This window comes from Salmo trutta, chromosome 17, assembly GCF_901001165.1.
Source record: "Salmo trutta chromosome 17, fSalTru1.1, whole genome shotgun sequence".
NCBI lineage: Eukaryota > Metazoa > Chordata > Actinopteri > Salmoniformes > Salmonidae > Salmo > Salmo trutta.
In genome coordinates this window covers 19951210-19970417 of record NC_042973.1, presented here as the reverse complement: position 1 = coordinate 19970417, position 19208 = coordinate 19951210, and the positions used below count along the sequence as shown (strand labels likewise).

At 41.5% G+C, this 19208-nt stretch overlaps 1 protein-coding gene across 1 annotated transcript in view; it reads right to left on the bottom strand.

Moving 5' to 3' along the window:
- The window catches only part of LOC115151822 (protein kinase C-binding protein NELL2), a 116678-nt gene that overhangs the window by 71510 nt on the left and 25960 nt on the right, over positions 1-19208 (bottom strand). The window contains exons 6-9 of the mRNA XM_029696078.1: positions 17246-17318; positions 16950-17032; positions 14072-14200; positions 525-627 (exon numbers count right to left, since the gene is read on the bottom strand). Of these exons, the coding sequence (XP_029551938.1) occupies positions 525-627; positions 14072-14200; positions 16950-17032; positions 17246-17318 (388 nt within the window). The remainder of the gene's footprint in view (positions 1-524; positions 628-14071; positions 14201-16949; positions 17033-17245; positions 17319-19208) is intronic.

Sequence of the window (19208 nt, the reverse complement as noted above, 5' to 3'; positions counted from 1 at the left end):
ATAGCAAACGGCTATTGATCAAATACAAAACACACAGACATTGATCTTAATGTTTCATAGTCCACTCAGCCAGACACAAGGATACTCCAACAGCTTCCAACTTCCATTTCATAATTTTACATTTTTTCTTACAAAGAAAACACCCTGAAAGTCCGGGACGAGCTCCCGGCTCATAGCATCATCCTGTCTATTGTAAACAGGAACTAGTTCATCTCACATCCTGCGACCCCTGATTTCTGTTTCCCATTTGTGTCAATGTGGGCACCTCTGTTGAGAAGCTGGCTGTTGAATAATTGATTGTTCCATGTATATGCAAAAGTAGGGAGCATCTCAGGAGGTGTGTTGGGGAGCAGCTTAGTAACGCAGAGCTGTGGTCAGTTGCCAAGCAGCCGTTGTGGAGGCGTGCTATGTGTGTCTCTGGTGTTTCTGTGTTGAGTGTGTGAGAAGGGGAGTGTTTATGTGTGTGTGTGTGTGTGCATACGTGTGTCCATCTCTGTGTGTTTAAGTTAAAACACTTCACTCACGTTGGCACTCCATGCAGCAGGCACCCTTCACGTAGGCAGGCGTGGTGTCCGCTGGGCACTGAGGGGGAGGGCAGGAGATAGTCTCACACTGCACCGTGCCGTTCTGTAGGAGAGAGAAAAGACAGGAAGTCACTCAAACTGACAGGCAACAGAATTAAACACATCTTAATATAAGTGGTCAGGGGAGTATTCAGTCTTAAGAATTAAATAAGTATGAGATGCATATCTCTACCTCTGTAGCTCACCCCATTCCTCCCAGATAATTCAACTTTGCTCAAAAGGAACATGTACAGTGGTTCCTCAATTAAAAGTTGAGCTTATGCCTTGTTAAATAAAGGTAAAATGAACCAAAATAAAAAAAAAAATGCCACGACCATTTGTGGTCGATGGTGGCAGATTGTGGTAAATTGCGTCATTCTGTCATTGCACCACACTATCACAAGGGGGAGTTAGAACGCTGATCTATCGCTAGTCAGAACTTTCGAACAAATTGACTATCTTTTCGTAAATTAATGGAGGTGTGAATGTTTCAGTCCAAGAGTCTCTCTTGTCTGCCGCTAGTCCTGCATCAGGCAACCCCCCCCAAAAAAACATTTAAAGGCTGACATTGGTTGATTTTCAGTTTAAGTATACGTTTTTTCAAGATGGTTGACGAGAAAAGTATCATCCAACCCATCTCACTGCACCTTTACATGCCATGTCTTGAAATATGCAGACAGATGGATTAAAAGTTAATTTCCATTGTAATACTTCTGACAGCCACATTTCTAACTCGTCCCATAACTTTTGGACTTCATAACATTCTCCGAAGGCATGGATTATTATAACCTAACGAAAAATGAACTTGGTAATCTAGTTTTAAAAATGCAGGCCTAAGACCTATGGGTTTAACCTTCTGAATGAATGATTATATTGAAGATAGAAGCCACCTCTTAATGAGTTCAGTATGACAGACAGTATGTTATTATTCCTATTTTCCTGCATTATTGAATTTGTCTGCATGTCTGTTCAACATTTGGCTAATAAGAAACCTTGCCATAAATTAAGAACAGATATTTTTTTCCCATAATCCAATACGGCACATTGACAACTCAAATTGTTTTAAAGAATCTTCTAATATTAGAAAACAAATAATAATACTAAAACAAAAAAAACAGTCCATTCATCACTGGATTTCTTCAAATTGCTATGCAGCAAAAACATGTCCTCCACCGTGCCTGGTCGCAGGCTCGCAGCTGGCTTCGCTCTGAAACCACACATCAAATTGTACTTGTCACATGCGCCGAATACAACAGGTGTAGACCTTACAGTGAAATGCTTACTTGCTTACTTACCAACAATGCAGCTAAGAAAAATACCTAAAAATAAATAAAAGTAACAAATAATTAAAGAGCAGCAGTAAAATAACAATAGCGAGGCTATATACAGGGGGTAGCGGTACAGAGTCAATGTGTGGGGGCACTGGTTAGTCGAGGTAATTAAGGTAATATGTACTTGTAGGTAGAGTTATTAGAGTGACTATCCATAGATAATAGCAGAGTAGCAGCAGCTTAAAAGAGGGGGGGGGGGCAATGGAAATAGTCTGGGTAGCCATTTGATTACATGTTCAAGAGTCTTATGGCTTGGGGGTAGAAGCTGTTTAGAAGCCTCTTGGACCTAGACATGGCGCTCCGGTATCGCTTGCTATGCGGTAGCAGAGAGAACAGTCACCACTTGGTATAGAGGTCCTGGATGGCAGGAAGCTGGGCCGTACACACTACCCTCTGTAGTGCCTTGTGGTTGGAGGCCGAGCAGTTGCCATACCAGGCAGTGATGCAACCCGTCAGGATGCTCTAAATGGTACAGCTGTAGAACCTTTTGAGGATCTGAGGACCCATGCCAAATCTTTTCAGTCTCCTGAGGGGGAATAGGTTTTGTTGTGCCCTCTTCACGACTGTTTTGGTGTGCTTGGATCACGTTAGTTTGTTGGTGATGTGGACACCAAGGAACTTGAAGCTCTCAATCTGCTCCACTACAGTCCCGTAGATGAGAATGGGGGTGTGCTCGGTCCTCCTTTTCCTGTAGCACACAATCATCTCCTTAGTCTTGATCACGTTGAGGGAGAGGTTGTTGTCCTTGCACCACACTGTCAGGTCTCTGACCTCCACCCTATAGGCTGTCTCATCGTTGTCGGTGGTCAGGCCTACCACTGTTGTGTCATCAGCTGCCAAACATACCCTCGTAAAACTGACCATCCTACCGATCCTCGACTTCGGCGATGTCATCTATAAAATAGCCTCCAACACTCTACTCAACAAACTGGATGCAGTCTATCACAGTGCCATCCGTTTTGTCACCAAAGCCCCATACACTACCATTGCGACCTATACACTCTCGTTGGCTGGCCCTCACTTCATACTCGTCGCCAAACCCACTGGCTACAGGTTATCTACAAGTCTCTGCTAGGTAAAGCCCCGCCTTATCTCAGCTCGCTGGTCACCATAGCAGCACCCACTCGTAGCACGCGCTCCAGCAGGTATATCTCACTGGTCACCCCCAAGGCCAATTCCTCCCTTGGTCGCCTTTCCTTCCCGTTCTCTGCTGCCAATGACTGGAACGAACTGCAAAAATCTCTGAAGCTGGAGATTCCCATCTCCCTCACTAGCTTTAAGCACCAGCTGTCAGAGCAGCTCACAGATCACTGCACCTGTTCATAGCCCATCTGTATACAGCCCATCTATCTACCTCATCCCCATACTGTATTTATTTATTCTGCTCCTTTTGCACCCCAGTATCTCGACTTGCACATCCATCTTTTGCACATCTACCATTCCAGTGTTTAATTGCCATATTGTAATTACCTTGCCACCATGGCCTATTTATTGCCTTAATTCCCTTATTTTACCTAATTTGCACTCACTGTATAAAGACTTTTTGTTTTCTTTTTTCTTATTGACTGTATGTTTTGTTCATTCCATGTGTAACTCTGTGTTGTTGTATGTGTCTAACTGATATGCTTTATCTTGGCCAGGTCGCAGTTGCAAATGAGAACTTGTTCTCAACTAGCCTACCTGGTTAAATAAAGGTGAAAAAAAAAATAATAACAATAAAATCGGCAAACTTAATGATGGTGTTGGAGTCGTGCCTGGCCGTGCAGCCATGAGTGAACAGGGACTACAGGAGGGGACTGAGCACACACCCCTGAAGGGCCCTGTGTTGAGGATCAGGTGGCGGATGTGTTGTTACCTACCCTTACCACCTAGGTGGCGGCCCGTCATGAAGTCCAGGATTCAGGTGCAGAGAGAAGTGTTTAGTCCCAGAGTTCTTAGCTTAGTGATGAGCTTTGAGGGCCCAATACTGTTGGACGCTGAGCTGTAGTCAATAAATAACATTCTCACATAAGTGTTCCTTTTGTCCAGGTGGGAAAGGGCAGTATGGAGTGCAATAGAGATTGCATAATCTGTGGATCTGTTGGGGCGGTATGCAAATTGGAGTGGTTCTAGGGTTTCTGGGATAATGGTGTTTATGTGAGCCATGACCAGCCTTTCAAAGCACATCATGGCTACAGATGTGAGTGCTACGGGTTAGTAGTCTTAGGCAGGTTACCTTGGGCACAGGGACTATGGTGGTCTACTTGAAATATGTTGGCATTACAGACTCAGACAGGGAGAGGTTGGAAATGTCAGTGAAGACACTTGCCAGTTGGTCAGCGCATGCTCGGAGTACACATCCTGGTAATCTATTTGAATGTTGGCCTGTTTAAAGCTCTTACTCACATCGGCTGCGGAGAGCATGATAACACAGTCGTCTGGAACAGGTGATCCTCTCATGCATGTTTCAGTGTTACTTGCCTCGAAGCAAGCAAAGAAGTAATTTAGCTCGTCTGGTAGGCTCATGTCACTGGGCAGCTCACGGCTGTGCTTCCCTTTGTAGTCTGTAATAGTTTGCAAGCCGATGAGCGTCGGAGCTGGTGTAGTACAATTTGATCTTAGTCCTGTATTGACACTTTGCCTGTTTGATGGTTCATCGGAGGGCATAGTGGGATTTCTTATAAGCTTCCGGTTTAGAGTCTCGCTCCTTGAAAGCGGCAGCTCTACCCTTTAGTTCAGTGCAGATGTTGCCAGTAATTCATGGCTTCTGGCTGGGGTATGTACGTACAGTCATTGTACGCACATGAAGCCATTGACTGATGTGGTGTACTCCTCAATGCCATCGGAAGAATCCCAGGACATATTCCAGTCTGTGCTAGCAAAACAGTCCTGTAGCTTAGCATCTGCTTCATCTGACCACTTTTTTACTGACCGAGTCACTGGGTCTTCCTGCTATAATTTTTGCTTGTAAGCAGGAATCAGGAGGATAGAATTATGGTCAGATTTGCCAAATGGAGGGTGAGGGAGAGCTTTGCACGTGTCTCTGTGTGTGGAGTAAAGGTGGTCTACAGATTTTATGCCTCTTGTTGCACATTTAACATGCAGGTAGAAATTAGGTCAAACCGATTTAAGTTTCCCTGCATTCAAGTGCCCGGCCACTAGGAGCACCGCCTCTGGATGAGAGTTTCACTATTTGTTTATGGCCATATAAAGTTCATTGAGTGCGGTCTTAGTGCAAGCATCGGTTTGTGGTGGTAAACAGACAGCTACGAAGAATATAGATGAAAACTCTCTAGGTAGATAGTGTGGTCTACAGCTTATCATGAGACACTCTACCTCAGGTGAGCAAAACCTCGAGACTTCCTTAGATATCGTGCACCAGCTGTTGTTTACAAATATTCATAGACCGTCATCCCATGTCTTACCAGAAGTTGCTGTTCTATCCTGCCGATACAGTGTACCGTGTACAGTGCCTTGCAAAAGTATTCACCCCCTTGGCATTTTTCCTATTTTGTTGCATTACAACCTGCAATTTAAATGGATTTTATTTGGATTTCTTGTAATGGACATACACAAAATAGTCAAAATTGGTGAAGTGAAATGAAAAAATAAGATGTTTTAAAAAATTCTAAAAATATAAAAACCGTAAAAATGGTGCTTGCATATGTATTCACCCCCTTTGCTATGAAGCCCCTAAATAAGATCTGGTGCAACCAATTACCTTCAGAAGTCACATAATTAATTAAAGAAAGTCCACCTGTGTGCACTCTGTGTCACATGATCTGTCACATGATCTCAGTATATATACACCTGTTCTGAAAGGCCCCAGAGACTGCAACACCACTAAGCAAGGGGCACCACCAAGCAAGCGGCACCATGAAGACCAAAGAGCACTCCAAACAGGTCAGGGACAAAGTTGTGGAGAAGTACAGATCAGGGTTGGGTTATAAAAAAATATCAGAAACTTTGAACACAGAGCACCATTATATCCATTAATTTAAATTTGAAAGAATATGGCACCACAACAAACCTGCCAAAAGATGGCCGCCCACCAAAACTCACGGACCAGGCAATCATTAATCAGAAAGTTAACAAAGAGACTAAAGATAACCCTGAAGGAGCTGCAAAGCTCCACAGCGGAGATTGGAGTATCTGTCCATAGGACCACTTTAAGACGTACACTCCACAGAGATGGGCTTTTCGTAAGAGTGGCCATAAAAAAGCCATTGCTTAAAGAAACAAATAAGCAAACATGCATGGTGTTCGCCAAAAGGCATGTGGGAGACTCCCCAAACATATGGAAGAAGGTTCTCTGGTCAGATGAGACTAAAATTGAGCTTTTTGGCCATCAAGGAAAACCCTATGTCTGGCGCAAACCCAACACCTCTCATCATTTACATTTACATCATTTAGCAGACGCTCTTATCCAGAGCGACTTACAAGCAATTACACTTGATATGTGAACTGACAATTTTTTAAAAATAGGATACTTGTGCCTTACAGCCCATTACATAAATGAAGAGTGGATGTTATCCACCACAGAGTAGGGCAGAGCAGCTCAAAAATGCAGATCACATAAGACCAGCTATTGTGAAAGAATACTTGTGGATCTTGTTGTCATCACCTCGAGAACACCATCCCTACAGTGAAGCATGGTGGTGGCAGCGTCATGCTGTGGGGATGTTTTTCCATCGGCAGGGACTGGGAAACTGGTCAGAATGGAAGGGATGATGGATGGCGCTAAATACAGGGAAATTCTTGAGGGAAACCTGTTTCAGTCTTCCAGAGACTTGAGACTAGGACGGAGGTTCACCTTCCAGCAGGACAATGACCCTAAGCATACTGCTATAGCAACACTCAAGTGGTTTAAGGGGAACATTTAAATGTCTTGGCTTGGCCTAGTCAAAGCCCAGACCTCAATCCAATTGAGAATCTGTGTGTAAGGGGTGCGAACTGGCGGCAGAGAAGTAAGACGCAGGAGAGAAATAACTGTGTTTCCAACGGCGCAGTTTATTGACAAAACCCACCGGAAAACAGAATAATAAAATAAATGGGTACATAACCCAACGCACACCAGGACAGACGTGCACAAGCGCTTACAATATACAATCACCGACAAGGACATGAGGGGGAACAGAGGGTTAAATACACAACATGTAATTGATGGGATTGGAACCAGGTGTGATGGAAGACAAGACAAAACCAAAGGAAAATGAAAAGGGGATCAGCGATGGCTAGAAAGTCGGTGACTTTAACGCCACCCAAACAACGAGAGGGACCAACTTCAGCGGAAGTCGTGACACTGTGATATGACTTAAAGATTGCTGTACACCAGCGGAACCCATCCAACTTGAAGGAGCTGGAGCAGTTTTGCTTTGAAGAATGGGCAAAAATCCCAGTGGCTAGATGTGCCAAGCTTATAGGGTCATACCCCAAGAGACTTGCAGCTGTAATTGCTGCAAAAGGTGGCTATACAAAGTATTGACTTTTGGGGGGGTGAATAGTTATGCACACTCAAGTTTCAGTTTTTTTTTGTTGTATTATGTCTTGTTTATTTCACAATAAAAAATATTTTGCATCTTCAAAGTGGTAGGCATGTTGTGTAAATCAAATGATGCAAACCCCAAAAAAATCTATTTTAACTCCAAGTTGTAAGGCAACAAAATAGGAAAAATGCCAAGGGGGTGAATACCTTCGCAAGGCACTGCTATTCATGTCGTCCATCTGAAGGTGACCCTTTATCCTTTGGAACCACACAATTACCAGGTGGACAGTAGGCCTCTTGAAGCGATAGAGGAAATCAACAAGATCCACAAGTATTCTTTCACAATAGCTGGTCTTATGTGATCTGCATTTTTGAGCTGCTCTGCCCTACTCTGTGGTGGATAACATCCACTCTTCATTTATGTAATGGGCTGTAAGGCACAAGTATCCTATTTTTCTAAAATTGTCAGTCCACATGTCAAGTGTAATTGCGCCATTTTATTTACGAAAGTTCTCTCAACTCCAGGACCACCCACCAGCTGATTTTGTTAAGCCTGATGCAGGACTCTAGTGTGATAGGAGAAAGACTGACAAACATTTACACCTCCATTAATTTACAAAAGGATAGTCTAATAGCTAGGCTAGGTGTGAAAAAGCCCCCAATTTGTGCCACAGTTTATACTACCGATAGATACTGTGGTCAGTCAGAGTCGAGTCCTATTGTGAAGTGTAGCCTAATGGCCAAAAAAGGGCAAACTTGCAATGTATTTGATGCTTAAGTACTCCAAAGTACTCAATATCACAGACCAGATTTACCCTTACGAAAAATGCATCAATCCCTACTATTATATCAAATGCATCAATCCCTACTATTACATCAATCCCTATTATAATCCACATAGTAATTAAAACAAAATTAGCTGTAGCGAGAGGAGAGACTGCATGCTAAATACAATCAGAAAGAATGTCTTTAACTTCGCAGTATAATATAACTTATTTTGAACGGAAGCCAGAAATGAGTGAGTCACTCAGCCCTATTTATTTAACTAGGCAAGTCCATTAAGAACAAATAATTGTTTTCAATGACATCCTAGGAATAGTGGGTTAACTGTCTTGTTCAGGGGCAGAACAATCGGGGATTCAATCTTGCAACCTTTCAGTTACTAGTCCAACGCTCTAACCACTAGGCAACCTGCCGCTGTTCCTGCTTCTGTTGCCTATGTGAGTGTTTAAGATCCTACTGATTCTGTGATCGCCAAGCCTCATGCAATCGCAAAATATCGGATAAAGCAATTTCACAAATCTGGCAGTTTTTAAACTTTGCTAATAAATAATAACATTTTTCCTTTCGATTATTTAAATGTACCTATATCATGTTTTTTTAAAGTTATCCATTTGGAGCACATGCAAAAGGGATTTGGACTTGTTCAACGGGAGTGACAAAATGCATTACAATTGAATTTGAATGAACTGTATGATGAGGATGAAGAAGAAGAGAGTGATTGAATTTAGAACAATAGTGTAAGAATTGCTCTTCCTCTGTCCCGCGAGCACACTCAAAAATATACATTTTTTTTGTTCCTACTTTGTCAGAAGAAGCTGTAACTGGACTGTAGCTTATTACTTACTAAAACTGTTGTTACACTATAAGGTTTTTATCCTAAGAGAAACAAAAATGGTCTGTTATATTCCATTATATTCTTAAAATATATGTGTTGACTGAATATACGCAAGTTGATGGCAAAGCCATTAAGCTCCGCTACTAAGCATAGATAAAAAAAAATCAAAAGGGTTCACATATTTTCAAGACCTGAGCTGAGCTCATGTAGGTCTTTTATTTATTACATTTACACATTCACAATCTGGTGGCATTGGTAGAGAGACAGGCGGAGAATGGAGTGAAAGCGCACTGTACAGTAAGTATGCAACAACGCTGTGGTCCAAGTGTGGTTCAGCAGCCTTTCCAATAAATTGGAATACAAAAGAAGCCATCCACCCTTGATGGGCTATCAGCAGGACAATAGACTCTTGCCGAGTTTAGGGACTTTAAATGTATTAATGTATGTTTGCGAGGTACATTACTTCACCCATCTCTTTATATAGCCCACCACATGCATTGTTCTCCAATCAGATCTGGATGGATCCATAACAAATTACTATGGGAATAAATATCACTGAATGACAGAAATATTGGAATAAAGTAGGCTAATGCAATTGAAGGCAACAAATTGTTGCTTAATGAAACACCCAAAGTCATCCAATTGTGATAATAGGATTTGAAGCAATAGCCTACCAGCGTGTGGTCAACTATTTCAGCACCGTTTCATGCTGTTTTGAGACAAGTATGGGGACTGGTCTTGATAAATCAGTTTTTTATTTTCACTGAATCTCCGTGTGGGTATTGGTTAGCCTACAATTAGGGTGTGGAAATGTTAGGATTATTTTGCTCTTCACTCGCAGTCGCTTAGTAGCTTAGATCCACTCCCGACTGGTCACATTGTACAGAGCCATATCTTCCTAACGGAAACCCCGAGGCCTACATAGGCTACCGTAAATTGCATTTGAGTTTTTCTTGGAATAGAAACACCATGATATTAATCAATTTAATTAAGCAACATTTCTAACAGTATAAACAGCACAACAAATACATTAATAATTGACAAAGAAATTATAATCAATCCCATATAGTCTGTTAACAAAAAAGGTTTTAAAGTCTCAAGTAGAGGTCGACCGATTATGATTTTTCAACGCCGATACCGATTATTGGAGGGCCAAAAAAGCCGCTGCCGATTAATCGGCCGATTGCTATTCTGATTTTTTTATATATATATATATACATACACATACATATACACAAACATATACACACACACACACACACACACACACACACACACAGCTCTGAAGTGACAACGATACTGAAGAGTCTGCTTAGGAGACAAATACTCTCAACTGTTTGAATAATAAAAATAGAGTTTAAGTTACCTGTGATGAATGCTGAAAACAAAAACTGTAATTTCTATATGCAGGACATCCTATTTTAATAATGGGCATGGTAAGAATTGACTACCAAAGTGCGAGTCATAATTCCCATGACACCTTCTAGCAAAATCTGAAAAGCGGTTCCTTCATTTATTCCATAGGATATTTTTAGATTAACTTAAAATAAGGTCTGTGTTTGGTTTAGGCTTACACCACCTTGCCAATTTTATAACTGTGTAGATATCCATAGGATATAACTCTGATCAATATAAGCGAAGATAATTTATTTTGTAGAGTGAATTTATGAATATATGTTGACAAACGTTACCTAGTGAGATTTACACGGGTATCAAAAAGCCGAGGCGGTTTAAGCACAAAACACAGACCTTATTTGAAGTAGATCAAGACATTCTCTATGGAAGACATGAACGGTAAAATAATGAAGGAACCCCTTTCAAGTTCAGCCGCAAGTTATTACCGGAATTATGACGCGTCGACTATTTCTCTCTAAATCATATACCTTTGACTATTACGAGCCTGCTGCTGCCTACCACCGCTCAGTCAGACTGCTCTATCAAATATCAAATCATAGACTTAACTATAATATAATAAACCTTAGGTCATTAATATGGTCAAATCCGGAAACTATCATCTCGAAAACATTATTCTTTCAGTGACATACGGAACCGTTCCGTATTTTATCTAACGGGTGGCATCCATAAGTCTAAATATTCCTGTTACATCGCACAACCTACAATGTTATTTCATAGTTCCGTAAAATTCTGGCAAATTAGTTCGCAACGAGCCAGATTCTGTATACCCTGATTCTGCGTGCAAAGAACGCAAGAGAACTGACACAATTTCACCTGGTTAATATTGCCTGCTAACCTGGATTTCTTTTAGCTAAATATGCAGGTTTAAAAATATATACTTCTGTGTATTGATTTTAAGAAAGGCATTGATGTTTATGGTTAGGTACAGTCGTGCAACGATTGTGCCTTTTTTCCGCAAATGCGCTTTTGTTAAATCATCCCCCGTTTGGCGAAGTCTGCTGTCTTTGTTATGAAGAAATAGTCTTCACAGTTCGCAACAAGCCAGGCGGCCCAAACTGCTGCATATACCCTGACTCTGTTTGCAAGAGAAGTGACACATTTTCCTTAGTTAAAAGAAATTCATGTTAGCAGGCAATATTAACTAAATATGCAGGTTTAAAAATATATACTTGTGTATTGATTTAAAAAAAGACATTGATGTTTATGGTTAGGTACACGTCGGAGCAAAGACAGTCCTTTTTTGCAAATGCGCACCACATCGATTATATGCAAAGCAGGACAGGCTAGATAAACTAGTAATATCATCAACCATGTGTAGTTAACTAGTGTTTATGATAGATTGATTGTTTTTTTATAAGATAAGTTTAATGCTAGCTAGCAACTTACCTTGGCAACGTAAAGCAGGTGGTTAGAGCGTTGGGCTAGTTAACGTAAGGTTGCATCCCCAAGCTGACAAGGTAAAAATCTGTCGTTCTGCCCCTGAACAAGGCAGTTAACCCACCGTTCCTAGGCCGTCATTGAAAATAAGAATGTGTTCTTTAACTGACTTGCCTAGTTAAATAAAGGTTTAAAAAAATATATATATATATATATATAAAAAAATATAAAAAAAACAACAACAAAAATCAGCAAATCGGTGCCCAAAAATACCGATTACCGATTGTTAAGAAAACTTGAAATCGGCCCTAATTAATCGGCCATTCCGATTAGTCGGTCGACCTCTAGTCTCAAGTACAACCAATATTAAAAACAGTCAAATGCATTTGTGAATTCAATTGCTTTAGCCAACGTGTTGCGGTTTATTCATTGTTTAATTATTCAAGGCTCCCTTTGTTATATCTTTTAGAACTAAAATGCTTTAATGTATTTAAAGACATGGATGACTTGTATGCTGTGTGATGACACACACAAATGAATGAATGATTGATTGATATACTTTATATTGATGTATGCCTTTATGCCAATAAGTAAGTTACGCTAAAACAACTACAGTAAACAGGACACTTAGGTCTACAGCTCCATGTAATTTCAATAACTTAACTTCTCAAAGATCACCTCTGCTGGTCCAACTAGCATTAACTAGCATTAATGGAGACAATGGCTGAGAGTAAAATACTATGACGTCATGCACTCCAACGTGCCATACCATTCTGCAGCACCCTGCAAGCTGTGCTGCAGTATGATGCAACATTTAAAGGAAGAACCACTGTATGTGACTGATCCACCATAACTGATAACATCTTAATGCCGTGACCTTTGAGTTTCAAAGGTCGCGGCTAATTGCCACACATAAGGTAACGAACACGTCTATCTAATGGCATAATTGCAGTCTGCATCAGGGAAGTGACACGTCGATGAGCACCGATGATTCATTAGACGAACGGGGCGGAACGAATCGCAGACGACAATTATCATCTGTCGAGAGTAATTAGGTGCAATGTAGTGAGAGATGTGATTTACTCACATTATACCAATGTAATGTACTGAGAAATATGTGATCTCCTCAGTTTATCTCAGCTGCAGGTGCTAAGCCACAGATCCACCCCATTGGCTCATTTCAGAAGTCCAGTGGCATAGAAAGTAATGCATGTCCTATAGCTGGGAGAGTGACAGAGGTGAAATCTCTTTTGATGTGCTAAATAACCCCAGCCCTCTCATAAGTATTTACGCTCCTTTGACATACTTGGTGAAGAGGAAAGTAGACACTTGAGAGGGTCTGTCCAGCATAGCTTAGTCCTGGTGCTCTGTTTAATCCTAGTTACTGTGTATGTTTTCTATAATTCCTCAGTGTTTTCTGTCCTGTTTTCTTTAAATATCTAGGGCAACACTCCTCTCAAACCAATGAAGTAATGAGAACATAAGCCATCAACAATGGAGTACTGCCCCCCCCCCCCCCCTCCCACCAACAATTGATTAACAGAAGACAAAAACATAGGCAGGGTCAACAATGGGATTGAATCCCTCACACACACACACACACACACACACACGTTTGTTTTACTATCTTTGTGTGGACCAAAAAATAGATTCCCATTCAAAATCCTATTTTCCCTAACCCCTAACCATGACCCCAATCACTAAAATAGCCTTTTTCCTTATGGGGACTGGTGAAATGTCGGCACTTCTGAAGCCCACAAGGATAGTAAAACCAAATGCAAGCACACATACACACACCAGTTATATACAATGAGTGTACAAAGCATTAAGAACACCTTCCTAATATTGATTGCACCCCCGCCCCTTTTGCCCTCTGAACAGTCTCAATTTATTGGGGCATGGACTTTACAACGTGGCAAAAGTGTTCCACAGGGATACTGACCCATGTTGACTCTAATGCTTCCCACAGATGTGTCAAGTTGGCTGGATGTCTTTTGGTTGGTGAACCATTCTTGATACACACGGGAAACTTTTGACTTGCCCATTTACCCTCTGAATGGCACACATACACAATCCATGTCTCTATTGTCTAAAGGCTTAAAAATCCTTCTTTAACCGGTCTCCTACCCTTCATCTACACTGATTGAAAGTGGATTTAACAAGTGACATCAATAATCCAAGCTTTCACCTGGACTCCCCTGGTCAGTCTATTTCATGGAAATAGCAGGTGTCCATAATATTTTGTACAGTCAGTCAGTGTACACATACTGTACACACACTCACACACACTGATATAGCCCACCGTGCATGTGCAGTTCCTGCAGCCATCTGTCAATGATTCGTCCTCTCTGTAGACGACCCCCTTGACGCTGCAGGTCCTCTCACAGTAGCATCCATCCAGACCATTCATCATCTCCTCTGCTCTGGACAGCTGGCCAAGCCAGGCCCAGATACAAAGGGAGGGAGGGGGATGGAGGGAGGGAGAGGGTCTCAGATCGGTGCATATAATCCATCTATATCAGTGGTCACCAACCTGTTGATCTCCAAGGCATTCCTAGTTGATCACCAAACATTTCTGTAAAAACCCAACGGTAAAGCCTTGCGTTCCTATGTTTTTTTACTTGTTTTGTGCTGTTGGCTGGAGGTGCACTTGATTCAGCAGCCCTAGCCCCAGAAAGGCAAAGTGTTCCCATTTTTAACCATTTCATGTGTCTGAAGGTAGAACTCCGCCTACCGGGCAGGCCCAGAGAAGATCAAGTGAACCCATAGGCTTACCGCTGGCCAATCAGATAGCTCAGACCACTGAGCTATCTGTGTCTGCACAGTTTCATTGAGCCATAGACTGTAAAAATAAATCTCGAACGCACAGCAACACTTAAAACCATGACTAGAGAGAGACTCAACACATACAGCAAACGGCTGCTGTTTTTAAATGTATGTTCATGTTTAAATTGTTATTCAGCACTGTCAACACTTTGTTCAACACTTTTATAAGCCATAAAATGCACGTTCTCGCTACTTCCACTCACGATACAACCAGCACTGCAATGAATGAGTATAGCAAATTATTTCAGATAAGCTTGCGTTGTTATAATTATTATGCTCTCTCAGCGGTGCCTCATAAGTAATAAGTGATCATACACCTACATTTTGTAAATATCATTTCAAAATAGTCTGAGAAGAACAACAATGGCAAGGCAATTCAAGCTTAGCCAATATGCAATGATTATGTATTGGGCCTATAGCCTACTGCACAAACGTCATTGCCACAGAACTGTTTTTGATTGGTTAATGTTGCATAAACTTAAATTTTCTAAGTTATGTAAAAAAAAATCTGAGCGGTAGATCTCAGCTTGCATTTTGACTCAGAAAGCGATTTTGACTCAGAAAAGGTTGGTGACCACTGATCTATATACACATGAAACGCATTCTACTACAAGCCTTGTTACAGTCAACCATGCACTAAAGGAGATCTACAGAGTATGACATCATCAAAGTAGATTCATATACATTGCCTTTGGAAAGTATTCAGATCCCTTGACTTTTTCCACATTTTGTTAGGTTACAGCCTTGTTCTAAAACTGAACCCCCCTAAAAATGTATCAATCTACACACAATACCCCATAATGACTAAGCAAAAACAGGTTTTTAGACATTTTTGGTAATTTATTTAAAATACCAAACTGAAATATCACATTTACATAAGTATTCAGACCCTTTACTCAGTACTTTGTTGAAGCACCTTTGGCAGCGATTACAGCCTTGAGTATTCATGGGTATGACGCTACAAGCTTGGCACACCTGTTCTTGGGGAGTTTCTCCCATTTTTCTCTGCAGATTCTCTCAAGCTCTGTCAGGTTGGATGGGAGAGTTGCTGCACAGCTATTTTCAGGGTCTCTCCAGAGATGTTCCTTCGAATTCAAGTCCGGGATCTGAAGTCCGGGCTCTGGCTGGACCACTCAAGGACATTCAAAGACTTGTCCCGAAGCCACTGCTGTGTTGTCTTGGCTGTGTGCTTAGGGTTGTTGACCTGTTGGAAGGTGGACATTCACCCCAGTCTGAGGTCCTGAGTGCTCTGGAGCAGGTTTTCATTAAGGATCTCTGTACTTTGCGCTGTTCATCTTTGCCTCGATCCTGACTAATCTCCCAGTCCCTGCTGCAGAAAAACATCCCTACAACATGATGCTGCCACCACCATGCTTCACCGTAGGGATGGTGCCAGGTTTCCTCCAGACATGACGTTTGGCTTTCAGGCCAAACATTTCAATCTTGGTTTCATCAGACCAGTCAATCTTGTTTCTCATGGTCAGAGTCTTTAGTTGCCTTTTGGCAAACTCCAAGCGGGCTGTCATGTGCCTCTTACTGAGGAGTGGCTTCCGTCTGGTCACTCTACCATGAAGGCCTGATTGGTGGAGTGCTGCAGAGATGGTTGTCCTTCTGGAAGGTTCTCCCATCGCCACAGAGAAACTCTAGAGCTCTGTCAGCGTGACCATCGGGTTCTTGGTTACCTCCCTGACCAAGACCCTTCTCCCCTGATTGCTCAATTTGACCTGGCGGCCAGCTCTAGGAAGAGTCTTGGAGTTCCAAACTTCTTCCATTTAAGAATGATGGAGGCCACTGTGTTCTTGGGGACCTTCAATGCTTGAGAAATGTTTTGGTACCCTTCCATCGATCTGTGCCTCGACACAATCCTGTCTCGGAGCTCTATGGACAATTCCTTTGACCTCATGGCTTGGTTTTTGTTCTGACATGCACTGTCAACTGTGGGACCTGATATAGACAGGCGTGTGCCTTTCCAAATCATGTCCAATCAATGGAATTTACCACAGGAGGACTCCAATCAAGTTGTAGAAACATTTCAAGGATGATCAATGGAAACATTTTTGAGTCTTATACCAAAGGGTCTGAATACTTATGTAAATAAGGTATTTCTGTTTCTAAAAACGTGTTTTCGCTTTGTCATTATGGGGTATTGTGTGTACATTGCTGAGGTTTATTTAAAAAAAAATCAATTTCAGAATAAGGCTGTAACGTATCAAAATATCGAATACTTTCCAAAGGCACTGTAGGTAGACCATAGATGCCCTTTGATGGTGAATGAAACTTGTTGAAACAGAAATGAATAGCCTGAGGTATCAGCCTTGACAACAAAGGTTTATGATCAGGATACATTACAGTACCTTGCTGGATGTTTTGGCTAAGATATCCTGCAATTCCATGATCTTCTGCACCAGTCCGTGGAAGTCATTGCAGGTTGGGCAAGCTAGAAAAGAACAGACCACAGAGACAACATATTTACACATAACGTTGTTACAGGTGAATAACATTTTAATATGACTGCACCAATAAGTAGTGGAATGGTATCAAATAGATCAAACAAATGATTTCCAGGTGTTTGATACCATTCCATTTGCTCCGTTCCAGGCATTATTATGAGCCGTTCTCCCCTCAGCAACCTCCTACGGTGTGGACTTACTCCGGTTGAGATCTGGGCACTGGGAGATGAATCCCTGAGGCATGACTAATATCTGAACGTCCTGCATTACACCCTGCAGACACACATAGAAAAAAAACAGTGGCTTAGTTACAGCCAGCACAGAGCGTACTGTCTCGTCTGACTAAATGTGTCCTACTTGATCACAGATAGCACCCCTAAATGAGAGGATAGCCGTCATCACAGTGCAGTGGATGGTGTTATATAAAGAGAAGCTAGGACAACTACATGTGCAATAGGTAGAAAATAGATGAGAGATGGTCTAATATTCTTAACACACACACACACACACACCAATAAATACTGTGCTATAAGTAAACAAATGTATTAAATATTTAGTGAAGATTACTGTTACTGGAAATGTATGTTTCGATAGCAGGGAGGGAGTCTGACAAGTTTATTCTGAGTTAATGTGTTCTCTGGACTGGTACAGCCTGATGTCCGTTGAGATAATTGGACTGAAATGGGATGTAAATTGAACCAATAATGAATATAATTGCAATTTCTGTTTTCTCCTGATTCCCTTTGATAAGCATAGCTATGAGATACACATTCAATTTGATTCATAGGTATCCTCATTGTATAGCCTATCATCGTATGGTCGAAGCACAAATCCAGACACTCAGTAACCATGGAAACCTGGCCCATCTCATTCCTTGAGTGCATGTACTTCTCTTACAGAAGTGGAGCCACGCAACTTATGAGAAATTGTTTTTTTAAATTGTCTTGCCACTTTAATTTACTGGCCATGAATTAAAATCCAAAGAAACCAATTAGCTGATTCCTTATGGCAACATCATGCGAGATGGAAGCAGGCATGAGTCATGTTTTGTTAAACATGTTTCCATCTCCCGGTAATTTAGACTAACTCAGTGGAAGGCTTAAAAACGATTAGACTAGGGACGATAATGCATGTATGTATCACTGATGAATGTGGGCATTTAGTGTGAAAGGTTATTGAGTGTATGATTACTAACTAGCTACTTTCCAGATGTAGACTACAGCTGTAAACCACACACAGTGTCTTCTAATGAAAGATGAAGATCTAAATGCAACTAAATTGGTAATCAATTGTGAATGAATCATCTTATGGACTTCTCCTTCACACACATCATGGTATATTATATATGTAGGATGCTATAATATCGAACTGCTGAATGGGTATCATCCCATTTCTGTGATAAAAGTGTTTGCCACTATACTGCTGGGGATGCAATTTTTGCTTCCTCTAAACCCCCATCCAAACCGAGAGAAAGAATGTCTGATCGTTAATGAAGGAGTTTTCCCTTAGATGAGATGTGGCTTTCCTTTCCCAGCACTAATCAGGGCTTCAGAGGCACGAAAGGGGGAGGTGTGGTGGGCACACGTCAAGATTAGTGGGTGACCTCCAAGTCTTCTTTCATCTGCCAATTAACGCAGAGGAAATGCAACAGCCAGGAGCGTCACACAAAATTATACACACGCAGTTCAACACACAGACACACAAACACGTTCTGCCTGACAGCAAACAAAAAGTAGTACCAGTGTGGTTAAAATAGGTAAAATCCGACATTAAAGCTGACATTATACTCGAAGTTATCAATATGGGAAGGATGTTCCCATGTGGATTAAACCGCTGTGAGGGGTGATACATGTCTTCACGTCTGATAAACAATGGACCATGTTTAATGAGCACGGTCCAGAGAGTTTAATGATTTCTCCCAAATCAGTGTTAGTGGGATAATTACGGCAGCAATGCATAGAGCAGCAGACTAGGGGGAAACAATTTATGGGACAAAAATGTAAATGTATTCTTAGCAGTGAGGGAGAGAAAGGAGAAAGAATGCACAAATTACATTGACAGTCTTGAGAAAATGTGAGCAATTAAATTCCCAGCCATAATAAATAAAACAAGTCCAGGGCTAAACAACCGAGGATGGGAAGGGGGGTGCTGGGTACGTACCAG